The sequence below is a fragment of the Mytilus trossulus genome, chromosome 14 (assembly GCF_036588685.1).
Source record: "Mytilus trossulus isolate FHL-02 chromosome 14, PNRI_Mtr1.1.1.hap1, whole genome shotgun sequence".
Classification (NCBI taxonomy): Eukaryota; Metazoa; Mollusca; class Bivalvia; order Mytilida; family Mytilidae; genus Mytilus; species Mytilus trossulus.
The window spans coordinates 25,101,904-25,121,216 of NC_086386.1; the positions used below are offsets into that span (position 1 = coordinate 25,101,904).

Below are 19,313 nucleotides of genomic sequence, written 5' to 3' on the forward strand. Positions count from 1 at the left end.
GCAATTCTCAAAGAAGAACAATTTACTGTGTTGTCAATAGGCTATTACACTTCACAAAAAATCAGAACGACGCCACGAGTATACTATCTTATGATCAATGCCTCTTTCCTATGTACTCGAAAAGTGTGTTGTATCGTTCACTTTGTAAACGAGGAGGCATATAGTAAAAGAATTCCATCGTGAATTGACTCGTGTCTGATGAAAGTGAGGAAATCTAAAAACAAAGAAATCCACTCAAAATTAAGTGCAATAGGAAACTGACAAATGACTTTAGTATGCTCATTATCTACTTCGACTAACTACCAAAAGGAAACTAGAAAGGCCTAGTTCACGAAGTAAAATACTTATTACGTGTAATTAGACTTAATGTCGACAGGGTCTATTGTGTGTGAGATTGTGTGACCTTTTGTTATGCAGAAATAGATTTAATTTGATCCATATATGCAGTTATAAAAAGACTATAAGTTACAAGGTACAATATACAACGGAGGAAGGAAGTCTGATTGTCGGACAGCAGTAGAGAAATAGCGACAGTCTGGAATTTCCAAGTGATCATTAAATATTCACAATTTGCAAAGAAATCCAATATTTCAAGCGACTGCCATGTTCTGATTGGATATTGGAATTTTGTGTATATTTGGTAGAGATCTGATGTATCGTTCTTGTTATATATCAATGAGATTTATGTAGTAGCAAATACGATTTAAAACCACCTATATATACATCATCAATTACTATATTATAAAACTCCATTGAGACTAATTCAGCTTAAAGTGAACCATTATTAAGTAAGCAGAACATTGAAAGATCAATCGTTCCGGCGACATAGTTCATCGCATCAATCGAGCGTTTGGAATATCCCGGCAACTGAAGGTTTGCAAAATAGCAGTCCGACTAATTACTCACGTGAGACGACAATTTGCTTAAATGCAAATGTCAAACGTCCTTACTTATTAATAGATGTAAAGTTAAATACATGTTAGAGGATTTTATCACATTATATGTTCGTAATATTGAGGGATTTTAACGTGTTGTTTACATGAGATGGTTTTACTTATTATTACAAGGCGTAATCATTATTCCTCATAGAAACACAACTGTACCTAATGTGAAGCACATATGGCTTAGAAAAATATCGTAGGAAATAACTTTTTCTCATCATAGTGCAAAGTGGTAGACCATATGTGAATTCAAATAAAAAGTATATGAGGATAGTTCCCGGTAATTTATATGATGGAAAGTCCATGGGAATCGCAAAGGGCCGAGGCTGAAAACGGAGAACTTTTGTCTGTTGAAGAGTCGGACCATGAAGGAGAAAGACTGGTTCACAAGCAACCAGTGGAGATTGTGAAAATTCATGAAGGTAAGCTAGGCTGGTGAATAAATGGCAAAATTCAATAAGTTTCTTTTCGTATGGTTCATTGAAAAAAATAAACAACGTGTAAGATTACCTATGAAAGTTACATTAAGATATACATCAGAGAGTTGACACGTTAAGAAAGGTGATCTTTTATTGATTTCATTATGATACAGTACTTTAAATACTTAACATGATATAAATGTGTATTGGATTAAAACGTAAAATGTAAATGTTTAAAATGTAAACAAATCATTTGTGACCTACGAAGCCATGTTTTTGTTTATATAGAGAAAATCAATATACGTGTTTTAAAAGATGTATAGTATTGACTGATGTCTAACCAAGCGTAAATATCTTACATTATATCTCACTAGATATTTGTGGTTATTGGATAATAGTGTTTTATTATAGTAAGTTATAGACATCTCCCACATGAATTATTATCATTATCCATTACCATCAACCTAGTTTTACGAGAATTTGAGATTTTAATTTGGTTTTGTATTATGACGTTGTCTTTTAGAAAGTACATGTAGATGTAAAGTATACTTTTGTGATGAGTGTTATTAATACAATTATACCGACACGCCTCCTCTACCAGGGCAGAAATGTTTGATCATTTAGTGTAAAAGAAAATTATAACCAATCTCCCACTTAATATTATCCGTGTAGATTCATGTATATGTGACTAAATGCAATATGCACTATCGGAAAGATTATTACATCATATAATTGTGTGAACATCGCCTCGGGGGAAACTTGACATTGGTATATAGATATCAATACATTTATAGTTTGTCTGATCTAGGTTTATGTAGGTCTTATTATAAAACGTTAATAATTTATTTGAAATAATTCAAAATCTGCCGATAGCTCTGTTAAACTACCCTTTATATAGTTTCTGTATCCGAATACAATTATTGCAACTTGTAGAGCACGTATAAAGTTATTAAGTTCTTATGTTTAGCGGCAAGTATTTTAATTTGCATACGACTTTGCAAATCATTCTGACAAGGACATAAATGAATATAAATTTAAACTTTTCATTTTATATAGTAGACAAAGGTAAATTGTACATATGATGTGTTCAAAGATCCATGAACAAGAAAACCTATACAACATGTAGCTTTACGTTAACCCAATGACCTTAAGTTAACCTACATGTATCTAAGTGTTTATAATTAATTAATCTATCATAATTTAGAGAACAAGTATTGAATTAAAAATATATAACCAAGTAGATACATTTTGTAATATAAAATTTATAAGATTTGAATGCTTTTTTTGTTTTCCAAATTTTTGTTATTGTCAAATATTCATGCAAAGCGAGTTAAGAACATAGCGTGCAGATTTTTATTAATTGTTTTACTGTCAAATCATGTATAGCTCGTTGGTCAAAGACTTGGTAGGCTGGCGCCACATTTTATTTTATATATACCTGTACCAAGTCCTTTGTTAATCTGTTTTTTGTTTGAATGTGTTTTCTCTGGTAGGAGTCTGATGTAAGTGGTTAATGCTTGTTGTCTATTATACAATCCAATACTTTGGTATATATATATATATCTGGAACGGTATTTTTTGTATGTATTATCAAAAGAGGCAAGACAATAGCAAGCTAGTACTGGAAGTTTGATTATGTTGACTTTAGAAAGATACAGTCATCGTACTGCTCGGCAATTTAGAACGGATGAGTCGTCATTGTTCTAAGTCATATAGAAGTACTATCGACCAGTAGCCACTGTGTTGAGTTGCAATTGTCCATTCCTCACCCTGTTGAGTTTTCATTTCCGTTTGTAGGCCCTACTGAGTTGCTTGTGTTCGTGCCCCACTTTATTGCGTTTCCATTCCCATATATATACCCTATTCTGTTGGGCTCCTTTTACCCTACCCCATTGTGTCGAATTGGCATTGCCCCAACCCTACCCTGTATAGTTTCAATTGCATCGACTCCACCCTATTGAGTTGCCATTGCCCCTATAACCCACCCTATTGAGTTGCCATTGACCTTATAACCCACCCGGTTGAGTTGCCTACGACTCTATCCCATCCTGTCGAATTGCCATTGCTACTACTTTAAGCAGTTAAGTTGGCATTTCCTTCCACACCCTAATAAGTTGAAATTCTCCTACCCCACTCTGTTGTGTTGTCATTGCCCCAAACCCCACTATGTTGAGCTGTCATAGTCTCTGCCCCACCGCCATTGCTACTAACTAGCATATCCTGTTTAGTTGAAATTTTCTTATACCCCACCCAATTGGGTTGCCTCAGTGGAGGTAAACGTTTAAAAATAACTTTAAAAAATAAAATAATGTTCTACGAGAATAACATGGAGGTTTCCAATTGCTCAAATATAAATTTAAGAAAGTAACCACATGCTGTGGATCTATAGACAAAAAATTGAGAACAGTCATGTGTTGTATTCGAATATTGGACATGTGAAGAAAATCGATCTTGATATTCAACACTATAAGGATAATTTGTAGGTTTGACAACTGCCAGGTCAAACCTAACATTATAACAAGATCTAATTAGGTCTTTACGCTTAATGAATGTCCAGGTATTTACCTTAAGTGTGATTAATAGCTCTCCTCTAGTGAGATGACCCAAGTGGATGGTAATGTGATGTATATATATGTAGCATCAATACAATGTTTACGTTATGAGCCAGTAGTTGATTTCCATGCTTTCAAATAAAATTGAGAATGGAAATGGGGAATGTGTCAAAGAGACAACAACCCGACCAAATAAAAAAACAACAGCAGAAGGTCATCAACAGGTCTTCAATGTAGCGAGAAATTCCCACACCCGGAGGCGTCCTTCAGCTGGCCCCTAAACAAATATATACTAGTTCAGTGATAATGAATGCCATACTAATTTCGCATTAACTGGATTCAAAGCAAAAAACTTGATAGTAATATGAATTTAATAAATAAAATGATCTAAATACGTTTCCCGTGTAGAATGATTGAAAAATTGACTACCATAAAATGCATTGTATGTTGCTAAATGTTATACCTACAAAAAACTATGAATTTGTTATCTTCTTTTCATTTTCTTTTCTTTTTAAAAACTATCATGTTTTAAATGTATAATACAACCGTTTAATGTTATACTTGAGGAAATCGATTTTCGTTCTAAAAAACACTACTTGAAGCTTTATTAGAGAGTTTTATTAGTTTCTAACAGTTTCAGCAGGTGAGGCCTGCATGTTTTTATCCTCATCATAAAGGATCAATACTTACTATATATAATCTTCTTTGAGTGGAGAAAAATTCTTACGCTCTGCAACCGAGTGAAAAGGATAAGGCATCGGCGCAGATGCACAACAATATCAAATCTCGATTTGGTATGCTTCTTTGAACGGAGGAAATCAAACGCAATGACTGGTTGTATTTTTTCTAGCTGGATGTGTATTGATTGAGTGGGATCTGTTTAGTTCTGGATTAAAATGAATATTATAAGCAGCCTCGTTGCTAGGATAAATATAACAACTTGAATGCTTCATGAACTTAGATAAAAGAAAAAAGAAACAAGTCATCAAATTGGAACTGATAATTAAAATAATTACAGCTATCAAATAATATGTATAGTAAACAATTATTCCTTTCTAAAAGTATCATTATGGATCATTTTCCTTTGCTTGGTATTTCGTAAATATAATTGAAAGAATAAATGTATGAAATGGAACGATTTTGTCATATTAAAACATTCTATTACATCTGGTATATATGATAACACTAACAACAGGGAAAGTGGCCAACGATTTTGCTGCTGTATTCCAAGAAATATTTTTTACAGAAAATAATATGTTTTACATACTTCATTTCATAACATCTGGTATACAGCATAGGTAGGCTATCCGGATAACTGTAATCATAGTTATAAGATATGTGTTGTAATCTATTAATTTAGGAAATAGCTACAAAATATTCACGATAAACACAAAAGAGATATAAACAACCTTCTGCCTTATTCTCATAGTATATTTCAGACTTCTTATTATTTTGAAAACCAAATACAAAAAAAATTTAAAAATAAAAAATATAATATGAAAGTAATATTAATGTATACCTATTAGATCATAATAATAAATCATTAATTGGTAAATTCCTTTCTGATCAACTTATTATATTGAAAACCTGTAAAAAAAACAAATATTATAGTAACGTAATTATATACCCATAAGATTATATCTTGTAAATTCCTTTCTGATCAACTTATTATATTGAAAACCTGTAAAAAAAACAAATATTATAGTAACGTAATTATATACCCATAAGATTATAACTTGTAAATTCCTTTCTGATCAGCCTGGAAAACATCTGTATAATGGGTAAAGTTCAGATTATATTTCTAATGTGTATTGTATTCACCTTACTACGTGCGTAATATAGTTTGAACGATAGGAAACTTATATTATAAACAGTGCACCTAAGGAGTAAATATTTTACAGTTTACATCCCAGATGCAGACACCTTGATGATATACAACTTACCAGATATTAGAAGTATTTATTGCCTTGTGATCATTTCTCTGTGTTAAGTCGATGTAGGCAGATCTATTAACACCACTTTATTGTCTGTCTAAAAATAAATCGAATTAAGAATATATGTTTTGCCGAATTAACAAGACTTCACACCCTAAATGTCTCACTAAAATGACAGTTAACAGGATAATTGGATACCTGCTCCAGCACAATGGTGGTCATCAAATTATAAACTATGAGGGGCACAATGAAACCTATCAAATTATATAATGGTAGCAAAGTTGTCCCCTTTTAATCATTTGGCACTATAGAGCCCAAGCATACATGGGATGCCAAACATATCAATGAATGAGGGGGGACAAAAGGCGGTCTGTTAACATATTAACAACACCTCGATTATGGCAAAAACAGTTAACAAAAAATGCAAAAATGCCGATAATTTACAGTTAACAAAGTGAGTTGAAAACAGTTAACAGCTTAAATTTATCTCAGATATCATAACAGTTAACAACACCTTGGAAAGGGCCATAACAGGTTAAAACAAAAAGGTATCCCCCTCCCCCGTAAATAGTATAGAGTAGTCAAAGTGTATGAGTAGTTTTTACATAGGTAGCCCTGTATCTACAGACCTCTTACTAAAATGGCTCTAGTCAAACCTTGATCTAAGGTATTGGCTCCCCTCGAACCCTACACTTATTAAATATAAAGGTCCAGTCTAACCCGGAATAAAGGTATGAGCTCCAATCAAACCATAATGAAAAGTATTGGCTCAAGTCCAATCCTGATCTATTAAAGGCATGGGCTCCCCTCAAACCCTGATTATTATAAGGAAAAGGCTCGAGTTCAACCTCTAATAAATGTAAGGGCTTCATTCCAAACCTGACTGAAAGGATTTCATAGTTGATCCCTTAAGATCCGTGTTGTTCCGAATAACATTAGAATAAGTTTATTGATTTGAACTGAAATTGGACAGTTTTGATAGACTAAACACATGGACATTCATTTGAGTTAAATTAAATGTATATACTAGTAACTGAATATGTCGTTTACAGTAGAACTGATACAAACAGATTAAAATAATATGATAATTGACAATTTGTTATGGTAAGAATGTCTTTTGGACAGAAACAATGAATATAGGAATAGTACTTAAAATTTGGAAGAACATTTACTGAAAGACATGAAAAAGAAAGAAGGAAATAAAGAATACGGATTGCCAGTTCTTTATGTTTTTGATAATAGATTCCATATTTTTTGTACTGGTATCAATTGCTCACCGGAAATTTCCTTCACTTGAGCCTTCGCAACAAGATGCATGGATGCTACGAAAACAATTAAAATAATAACTTTATGCAATACAAACAGATTAAACCAAACGATATTTATCTAAAAATATATCGTTAATCATAGCTTTCAGATATTTAGATTAAAATAAATTTCTAACCTACTGTTTACCATTTTATCATAAAAGCACGTGTGCATGGCGAATTGTAATCACTATCACAGCATTCATCGATGGGGTCACATACAGGGGTACTAGTAGTACTGTATATTTCATTTTCACAATAAAATAGTGACACTTGACGACAGCTGTATCCTTCGGAATCTCTCGGCTTTTAGAAGGGGATTCTTTTCGTCATAACAATGCTTTATTTCAATCCAAAGACTTACACCAGCATTTTATATTTAAGGTGATATCTATAATTCCTTTATCTTTGGAATTTATCTGAAACAAAAACATGTAGGAAACGGTCAAAGACTAAAATAATATTTCAGAGAACTCTCTGATTCGTTATCATAAACAAACATTAAACAGTAAGGTATGAGGATGTCAGCATTAGATACAGGGATACAGTAAAAACAGAAATACCCGTAGATTTAACATCAGTCAGTAATATCATAATTTGTATCGCTTTGTACTAACCATTACTATAAAAACTTGAAATATTTAACATTCAAACTATTGTGTTACGAAGCACACTTTTGTATACCGCATTTACAGTTTTTACTTTTGATTTTATAGAAAAATTATATGATTATGAATTAAACGACTGAATGGTGCTGATGTCAGTACGCATGGGACGAATTTTTCAAATAACTTTTATTATTTTAAAGCAAGAATAAGCTTAATAGATTGAAGCCCCCAAAATACATTTTTGAAGTACTAACACTGATAAAACATCAACAGAAAACGACTAAAATCGCCCGAAAGCAGCAACACTGTTATAATATATTACTAATTTTACAGTTTTAACAGTAAAATTAAGCCCATCTGCAGCACCGCTAATATCAGTTTTTATATTTTAAGTTAAACAGGGTTTGTCCAAAGTCTTTAAAAAAATATTACAACTTGAGTTTACAAATTATAGTAATGTCCCAATGATGTATTTAGCAAAACTTTGATCTAGGCAAACTTGCAAGTGTGATTGATTTATTCCAGTCCCATGCAGGCCATGCAAGGATTAAGACAAATGGGATGAAATTCAAACTTGTCGAAGTCCATGAAAGTTTTTTTCGACGGTTGTCATGTTATAAAAAAGATCCATCATATACTTTGACTAAGAAAATTCGTATGAGAAAACTTTGATAGTCATAACGGGCCTTTAGTAACTCGTTTCCATAGCATGATCAGACGTTTCGCATGTTTAGTTCAGAGAATTAGCAAAAGAAATGTTCCTGGTAAAATTTTTAAAAAGTATGATACTTTAAGGTTAATATTTTGATAGTACCCGGTATCATTTTAACCTTACAACTTAATATACTTTAAAACATCTAAAAACTACTTATAACTTCTAAAAAGTTTTCTTAGGCGATGTTCCCATCATAAAACTGTCACTTCCCTCCATCTTGATATCTCTAGCAGATGAAGTACTTCCTTATCGTCTGCAGCCTCAGACACAATCTAGGTTTTACTGTACATTTTCAATGCACAACATTTGTATATTTATATACGTCCACTCGGAACAAGTTTAGATTCCCTGGAGGGTCTATCTATAACAGTAGGATCATTAGTGAGGACTACACAAAGTTTTTTTCACCACTATTATTAGTGTATTGAAGATGTTAACTAATTAGAATAAAGTGTTTTGTAAGAAAGTGTTACTCATAATGGAGAACCCACAAGAAAATATAAACATGGAGGAAAATGGGCAGGAAAATGTGAACACTGAAGTTAAAATGGACGAACCTAATGATATTAATGTTAAGACTGAGGAAAATAATCATGAACAAACAACCCAGATAGAGGAAATTAAAACGGAAGAACCAATAACCGAAAAAGATGTTGAAAAAACTCAAGAGAAAACTGACCCTGGGTCAAGTAAGTCGAAAAAATGTCGATAAATCTCATTCGTTCTTTGGAAATTTTGGTAAATATGTTTTTGATTTTCATTGTAATATCCTTTTTTGACATTTGTTTGGTAAAGAGACTATGGCACTCATCGCGTCTATACTATTTTATTAATCTTGTTATTTGAAAAAAAAAATAGTAACATGTCAAGCATGTACAATACAACATACATGTAACACACCGATAAAGATTAAACAGTAGGAAAAGTATTTGGACGAAGCTTCATTGTATTTACAGACAGCGAGAGGAAGTGAGAAAAATTATCAAGGGTGCCCCTCCATCAATTCTAACAGCCATTTCCAGCTGTGTATTGTGCTAAATAGTAATATACACTATGTAATGTGTAATTTACAATCACAACTTGTGGTAATCTACTTCATCGTTAAATATTCAGCTCTGGAGTTATTCAATCAGAAGATAATAATTGATGATTTTAATCAAGTCCGTTGCACTCTTTGATATTTTGATTTAAATTGATAATATACCATGCACGTAACCGAGATATAAATATTTGGATTTTTGTCAAATTTAAAACAAAATAATGGTTACATAAATAAAAACGATAACCTACGCTTAATTAACATATCGCAAGACCATTTTTAAGAGTATTGTTACTGTAGATTTTGATATGGTATTGGCATTTTTCAGGGAAAGTTGACCTTATCTGAATTTGGCTTTATTTAATGGCTATTTAGCACCAAACGGTTTTTTCGTATTTCAAAGTTTATAGGTTTAAATAACAGGTTTCCGTAACTAGAGTTTTTTTATGAGACGAGATAGTTAGTCTTGTAGATGGATTGCCTTTCTCGGCTATTAACCCCAATTTGACCGACTATTTACCAATAGCTTGGACAAGGTCGATGAGTGCTAGGGTATATCCACACGCCAGTGGGCCTTCACACTGCATCTATTGGGCCCGTGTTGCCCACGATCTTCGTCAGTTTGGTTGGGCCTCGAATGAGACCAGTATCCGTGCTTTAACACGAAAAGCGAATGTCACTGTCATGTTAGAGCAACAAAAATATAGTTGTGCTTCAAAAGTTGTGTTTTCTGCCTCTATTATGTCATTTATTTTCATATACATGTATAACCTAAAACATTCCATGGCCGGACATTTAGTTAAGCACCAGGAACTAGGCATGTTAGGTTCTAAATGCGCTGTCAAAGTCCTAACGTTCCTCTTAATAGTCTATGTAAAATACAATTTTCACCTAGGAGACAGGAACGAAGCATACACATGTATTTTCTTAGCCTTACCCATGACTTCATAAAATTGAGATTACTAATATAAGTACCATTACTATTACATTGACTTTCACGCTGTACTCTAACAATCACATGTTGGACATTTAATATGTAATGACTATATAATTACTGTACACATTGATCGTGAGAAAATCGTATTCTCAGCAGGTACCGAAACATGTGAAAGGTGACACTTTATTTTTATATTTTATCATTTATGTAAAAGAATATTAAAAATATATTTTGAAAAATAAATTGAAAAATTTATATTATCAATACTGAATAGACCTCATAGATAGAAGTAAGACACATGTATTGATGCATTTAAACAAAGGTTAAACGAGTGATAATTGGCGACAATAAATACCGTCAATATGAATTCACACCTTCCACAGATTCGGCAAAACAAGGAACATGTTCAATAGCGTTCAAACATTGAAGTTTAAACGTCCTTGTTGAAGATGGAGGATCCTTTAAATAATAATTCGTATGGTTCCAATAATATGGTTTTGATATCTCGTTGTCAGTGTAATATGACCCAAAGGAGGACCAATATACACTCGCGCGCATTACGTCTCCAAGGTAAGAGAACCACTGACAATGCCGTTGTAATGATGTCGAAATGTTGTAGAAAAAATAAAAAAAAAAGAGTTTACAACCAAATGAAACCAGTCTCGATAGCATTGTCAATAAATCTTAGATCTCGTCGTCTTGAATATTTAAAAGATCAGTTTGTTTGAAAGTTTTTTTATACATCAAAAACTTTGTCAAACAGGTACGGAATTGTATGAACTATGGACAGAAACGTCTTAATATACTAAAAGACAGTACTCAGATTTTGTTTTATAATAAAAAAAATAAAAAAAAATGATCCCCACTTTGTATCTATTTTTTGTGCCGTATTGGGTTAAAGTTTGTTACAAATCAATATTATTTGTCAACCTTTCATAGATATTTTTGAAGATTTTGCAGAAGTTTTATTTGTGTTAAAATAATCATGATGAAATGATAATGTCTGCGACAGAGTTTTGAAAATGTGTATTTCTTTCATTTATAAGTATATTCTACTGATAGACTCACTTCCTTTTTTGCCTTTAACTTTTACAGATAGTTTAGCCAAGGATATTAACATTTAGTTTTGACATTATACATTTGTAAAACTTCATGGATTGTTTAAGAAATAATTCCTTCGTGTCATGCTCTATGCTCATTTTATTATTGGTAGGCATTATATTTGTCGATATTTTACACTGAGCGTTAGTAAGGTGTAAAATGTGGTCAAATATAATGCCTTACCATGTTAAAATGAGCATAGAGCATGACACGAAGGAATTATTTCGATTCTAATAGGACAAATACAATATTTTATAGGTCGAAGCGTACGAAAATACCGTAAAAATGTTTGGCGTTTCCCGTTTCCTCCCCGAGGAGTCGATCTGTGCATTACATTTCATATTTGATAAATTTAAAAACTACGAGCAGGGTAAATATGTGTTGTTTTATAAAAATATATAATAAAAGTTTATGCTAGCTGCTTAAATGTGTACATTTTAAAGGATGGAAATAACGTTTATGTACACAATAAGTTCGTGCACATGTGTCAAACATATTTTTTATGCTATATTAGAATATGAAATTTAGACATAAGCTCATCTTTAAAAACAAGAAATAGCATTTAAAGAAAAATTTCGATATTTTTATAGATAAATGGACTTGCATGTACTTTTACAAATTTAAAGTCATTACAGCATTAAACTACATGTACTTTTACAAATTTAAAGTCATTACAGCATTTAACTATCATGACTATGATTTTATGCTGATAACAGCAAACGTAGACAATACACATGATTCAGTGGAACCATTTAGTATTTTTGCTTTGTTTTATTTGTTCCTTGACTTTGTTATTGATTTGGTTTATTTTTGTTTGGTTTGAGTTCCACTGCTCTGCATCTTTGGTAAACGAAACGCTTGTCTGGCGTCCTAAAATCATAAGTCCGTTATCGTTGTTGACTTTATCAAATCTCGAAATCTTAATTCATATTCAATTTCCTGCATCTGTTATTTCAATTTCTTACGTTTTAAAGATATTAAATAAAGTTACATTGCATATAATTGTTTTTACTGAATTGACTTTATATTAGCCTTTGTTGAAAGGGTTATACAAGATGAATGATTTTATAGTTGTATGCAACGTTTGGAACATATTTCTTGTAATTCTTAAGCTTTATGATATTGTGTCTTTGACACAATGTTACGTAACCAAAATATAGGCAGACATTTTTACAATGATAACCATCACTAACAAAATAGATATATGCTTTCAATGAAATTGACATATTGTATAGGCACTTGTATAGACACGCGTTTATATTGGCGAAAATTGACAGAAAAAATAAGGGGGGATAAAGACCATAGATATATATAGGAAAAAATAAAACCAGACAACACGTTACAACATGAAAAAGGAAAAAGCCGGAACACACAGTTTACTGGCTAGTAAACACATTACAGGGCACCTTTATTTATTTTGGTTGTTTTTAAATGTTTTTGAATTGTCATTTTAAGGGGCACCAATTTAATTGATGTATTGGCTTTTTAAAAGTCGTTGGATTGCCGTTTCGTTTATCATCACTTAAAGGTTTTTTTCTTTTTTGTGTATCCAATAGAATTATTATGAAGTCGTTTTGTAAGCCAATGCCAAAAAGTTGTTGTATATTAATTTATTGAACTGTTTTTTGGAGGTCTATCATCATGATCATCTGCCAAGCATGTTCAAAACTGCATGCACTCCCTATTTCCTCGTATAATTTTGCTGCTAGGTTTTATGTACACGATTTAACAGAGATAAAATAATATTCTATTCATGACAATGGAAAGTATGAATCCTGTAATCTTTTTAAAAAGTTGTATAAAATGCAATTGCTTACTTCTACTTTAGAAAGTTGTATACTATTAAGTTATTTATGTTATTGTACTGTTTAAAATGCAACTTTGGAATGTCATGCATCTTGTAACGACGAGTTTTACATTTAATACTATCAGGTGGTCAAGAATAATAATGATGACCTATTATTAGTTGATGTATACTATGACGGAAATGTATTTTGGACTTTAGTATAACATTAAGAATTATAAATAAATAATTTAAACAAATGCAGTCAATAAAATGTCTATGTTCTGACATGAATGATCCAACGAGTTGAAATATTGATTGACACCTCAGGGAAATGTAACCATATTTAAAATCTGTGCACTCATCATACATGTACTGGTATTTATGTTTTTGTTGAACAAAATGCCGTACTTTGAAACTTGGACACATCCAATTGGTGACATTATCATTTCATTTAGATAGATTTTATACATCATGAATTTATCGAAGGACAATTTTTAACGATCAATTTTTAACGATCAATTTTAACGATCAAAGCAAAACATTAATGTGTAAAACTCATGTTTTGAAAACCTTCATCGGCTTTTATATTGTGTTCAACTATAAAATTTGGCCGAATTATAAACATGTCTCTTTTGCCTGCAAAACTACTTTATCGTATCCATACGCTTCTACGTTCCGATCCTATACATATTAGTGGAACAGATACAAGCATATAGTTAACGAGTATTTTTCTTACTATTTCAGCTCGGAATGAAAGTTTTGGTAACCGAATGTTACACTGCCTGTCTCAGGTTCCATGTGCCTCCCTGATAGCGTGGATCATCCTCCTGGTGGGACTTGGGGGTCTTACTGGAGGACTGTTGATTGGAATACAGAAAACACGTGATCTAGTCGACTCCGAACAATTGTAAGTATATATATATTCACATGCTGTGTGCAAGGATCGCAAATATACTGCACTTTAGGTTCACAAACATGCACTACTTTAGGCTCGCAAATATGCTGCTCTTTAGGTTTACAAACGTGCACTATACTTTAGGCTCGCAAACATACTGCTCTTTAGGTTCACAAACATGTACTACTTTAGGCTCGCAAACATGCCATGCTTTAGAAAAGACATATTTTCTTTTTTATTGTGTAAAATAAACTGTCATCTTTATGGAATCAACTCGTACTACATTTAGAAGGACAACTGTTTGTCAGCTATCTTAGCTATATTATGATTGATGGTTTCAAACGCATGAGGACTCACCGAGAACTACCGACTGGCAGCAGGAACAAAACTACTATGATAAAAAAAGTCCATTTAGTTAGAATCAACTTTTAACTATATTTTTTTGTTTTTAGTATACTTTATATAACATTACAAAATTTTATGTAAACATGCATTATATGTAGTGTTAACAGTTTTATAACTTTGATAACACATGAATTGTTGTTGTTTTCCCCTTGAAACGCTTGGAAGCAAAACAAGTATATAGTTCTGAGGCATAACAAACATACGCGCCATCAAATTCAATACATAATATTTTTAAGCCAGTGGTAGATTTTTGTTATGCTAAAAAAAAATATCAAAATTAATAAGTGCGCGAAAGATGAGAATATTTTATGCTTGAATGAATTAAAAAAACGTATTAAAAATGATTTAACAATATAAATTCGTCTTGAAAAGAAGTTATTGTTTTAAAATTTGATGTGATGAGATTTTAAGGATGTAATATATGTCAATTAAGTGTTGATCAATCTCTCCCAAGTTAATCTGTTACAGTAGTAAATTGGTTTAACTAAATCATATAAAACTGCTGAGGATTTTAGCCTCGCTTTAGTGTTTGTTAATTGTGTGTAGGGGATTGTTACAATATCACCCCTAAATCCGCCTCTGCCATACAAAGTGTAATTTTATTTCAGCCTATGGTTTTTAGAATATACAGTAGCCGGTGTAGTAGCCGGAATGTTTGTATTCGGGACATTGCTGCTGTGTATTGGTCACATTTCTACAGATCCAACTAGTCGTCACATTTTCCATACTACAAAAAGAAATCTCTGTGCTCAAGGACTGAATATCACGGTAGGTTTATTATGACAAATAACTGTAGAGGGAATCACTCATTGATGTCCTTCGGCTGTTTTCTGCTCTTTGGTAGGACTGTCGTCTCTTTGACATATTCTCCATTTCCATTCTCAATTTCATGAACATTTTTGTGATTTGTTTATGACTCCCTCAGTGTCAAAATTGTGAAATCTTTGGAAATTTCAATAACCATGATACAGAATGCATGGCCCGCACGATTTTTTCAGCTTAAGCTTGTACATGTATGAGTATTTACATATCACTTGAAAATACCTGGTTTTGAATTTACATTGAAATAAACTTCATGAACTTACAACTGAGAAGTTATTTCTCTCGTGATATAGCTTAGATGAAAAATGGAATTAAGTCATCTATATTCGTAAGACATTAATTTCCTTTCCAATTCTAATGAGTTTTTGTTTTAAACAGAGCTGCATTGACCTTTATAGATGTCTTGACATGCCTTCAATTATAGAAGGATTCTCAACATGAGACAGACATTCAATTTCAAATATAATATTATTCAAAATAGGTACAATATAACTCAATATACTAACACGTTCAGATTATGTTGAACTTAGCGTATATTTCATACGAAAGGCTATCCAGTAAAGTTAAGAATCATTAACGATTCACGATCAATCTTCCAAGCTTATACGTATTTAATATTTCTACTGGTTGTCGAGAGAGGAACAAAACGCGTACTTAGGAAGCTTGTGGATAGTGAGAAAGAAAATTAGGTTTGACATATAATCAATGTCTGTTATCTGAAAATGGATTCACATCGACAAGTAAAGGACACAAAAAATTAATTGACGTCTGGCTTGATCAGCGCCAAACTTACAAATATGTCATCTTGTTGATAATTGCCTATTAGGTGTCTAAATATGGAAAAACATAAATAACTCCGCTGTCACGATGGATTTATTTCTATCAAAGTATCGGAATTTAGAAAAACAGAAAACCTCTAACAAAATTAACAATGTCAATGAGCCTTCGTCTTCATCTAAACGATTTTATAAGTAACATGTAGCATAACAGATCATAACAGTCATGACAGTCTGACTACATACCGTATAAGGTATTGTCGTCCGTACTAACAACTGGAGTGTTTCATTTTGAGAATCCTTTTGTATGTTAAGGCATGTAAAGAGAAGGGTGAAGGTCGTTACAGCTCTGTTTGAACTAAAATACACATTGGAATTGAAAATGAAAACTAATTTCTATTTTTTAAACCAAAACCATATCACGAGATAATAATAGATTTATAAAATCTTTAATTAATAATTAAGCTGTAATAACTAATTTTCTTATTTTCAATTAAGAAATATGACTCATCAACACCGAAAAGTGGTCTACCAACTTAGATGCAAATATCACACTTAAGTTAAATGATGCTGAAAATTGATTGTTGTTTACCACAAATAATCTCGTAAACAATTCTCTTGAAACATACATGAGAAAATTAATTTTAAACATAATCACCCCCGTTGAACCTCGATAAATGCAAAACAAATATCATAATGGCACTTGGAACACCCAAAGACTGATCTGACATTCTTAGTTATTCAAAATGATCACAAAGTTGTTTCCTTTATACACTTTAGACGGTTAATTTAGCTTTTTTTTTGCTTGTTCAATACTACAATGACATTGATTTGACATTTGGCGGGAGATTGGCAAGAGGATAACAAAACTGACCAGCTGCTTGTTACTTCATTCTCACGATAAAAATCTTATTAAAACATATACGACCTGTTGTGTGTTACTCCAGCGAAATCTTAAGTCTGTTTGGGTTTGATTTACACCAAGCTATTCTGGTATATGCAACAGGGTAGATTTTTATAATTCAGTAGCATCTTACAAAAACGAGGTATTTTTTTTTTTATAAATGCAGGATATCCAACTACAGTACAAGATATCTCAGCAAAATACAAATGCTTGAAATTTTTCGGACTCTTGTTAAGTTTTCATAACAATAAAATTCCGATTCTATATTACATTATAATTTTAATTACACCGACTGTCAACTATCAAGGTTTTGGTATCCATTGCACATTTTGAACCAGTTGGAAGTGAGATATCGGCACACGTGATGAAAGTCCTGTGTTATGCTTCCGTGCCGACTTTGAAGTTATAAAATATCTTTCATAGTTTCATTTTCGAAGATAATTTTTATACATTTTAATACCTTGAATTTATAAGATAATATGATAAATATACCAATTTCACTTATATTTTAAGTGTTTAGACAAAGTTCATATTACATTTGGTTTACGAAATATATGTGCTTTGTTTTGTCTGTTTAAATTTACTCTTTGTAATGCTGATAATGTGGCCGCTTTCGAAATTGTTAATTGGACAAGACGTATTAACATTGATGATGATTTTGTTGCTTTTAAAATGACCAAAAAAGATTATACACCTCACCCTGCATGGATTATAGCATTGAAGCGTCCTTACCTAAGAAAACAAGCACACTACTTAATTTCTGTCTGCTGTTTAGTAAAAGACAATGACAATAGGCAATACATTCTATGTGACAGATGTGGTAAAATGTTTTTAGATCCAATAGTTCACACTATTTCTTCGTGTGACTATCTTGACGAAACACATGAGAACTTTTGGTGTGAAATTATAAACATCGATCCAATTACTTTTAGTATCTTCCTATCAAACATGTCGGATGAAGAACTATTTCATTATTTACTTTCTTGCAATTCGGACAATTTTCTACTAGAAACCAACCAACTAGAGACATTCCAAGCTATATGCGTTCGATATATCCATAAATTTAGGACTGTACTACAAGATTAATATAACTGTAATATCCGTTATGTTCTAATTCGTAACCTCAACCGAACATAAAACATTTATCAATATAATACAAAACTCGCACATGGGAGTAGCCACTTGCAAAAGTCAAGTGCATTTTATTCAGGTAATAAGTACACGTAATTCATTTTATATCAATGAAAATTGTCTGTCTCTAACTAGCACTGCAACATCAATATTTGCGACTCTTCTTGGACTATCAACCTGTAAATAAATAATTTTCATAATTATTTATTTGGAAAAAAGCATCTAGAGCACTTGACTGCAATGACTCGAATGACTTTAACTACTATCAAACCACCCGTGCATACAAATTTTCCCGCATACTTTATATATCCAATCAAACAGACCTTTCTATAAATAGCATAAACACATGTTCCTTACCAAACAAAACAAACTGTATCGATATATGTACAACTTTGATAAATATAATTACTGACAATTACTCACTTCAACTGATCATGACATTTTCTGATTTAATTTAATTGCTTATTTTGTTCAATTGTTTAATTATTGTGTTTATCATGTTCATTATGTTCACTCTCCTCCTGGAGGCAATAAAGAATATATAATAAAAATAACGATCATTATAATCATTCAGTCCTACTGTTACTTAATTGACTGAAATGAAACAATATGTTGAATATCAATCTATGAGAGAGAAAAACCTTGAAGAACGCATACTCATATAATATTTTAATAAACAAACTTGTAATACTCGAGATAATGAGTTCTCATTTTAAATGCTGTAATATTTGATGCATTACTTTTATCTTTCAGATGCTGATATTTAGCTATATGTTTGGTATTGCATGGGTTCTCATGACTGCCATTTTTGGAGTCCCACTTTACCTTCTCATAAACATTCTGATCATTGACGTTAAGGAAATAAATCTAGTCAATTACGGTAAGTTGATCACGTGATGAAAGTTTCCTAGTTAATTAGAAAAGGTTAGTTGATCAGGTGATGAAAGTTTCTAAAAGTAAAAATTGAACATCAGTTACATTGTAGGTCTGGTTTTCCCAGCCACAATATAGAGTTAACTCTCAAGTATGTGGTACGGTTGT

General features: G+C 32.0%; 1 protein-coding gene across 8 annotated transcripts in view; it reads left to right on the forward strand.

The window, feature by feature from the left end:
• The window catches only part of LOC134696390 (uncharacterized), a 48,228-nt gene that overhangs the window by 17,683 nt on the left and 11,232 nt on the right, over positions 1-19,313 (forward strand). For 5 of the 8 annotated variants that reach the window (XM_063558137.1, XM_063558133.1, XM_063558135.1 and 2 more), the window contains 3 exons: positions 14,084-14,246; positions 15,248-15,407; positions 19,026-19,152. In XM_063558137.1, the coding sequence (XP_063414207.1) occupies positions 14,084-14,246; positions 15,248-15,407; positions 19,026-19,152 (450 nt within the window). Of the gene's footprint in view, positions 1-59; positions 1,364-8,763; positions 9,166-10,885; positions 11,023-14,083; positions 14,247-15,247; positions 15,408-19,025; positions 19,153-19,313 lie in introns of those variants that run through there. The other 3 variants (XM_063558130.1, XM_063558129.1, XM_063558132.1) reach the window with 3 other exon arrangements.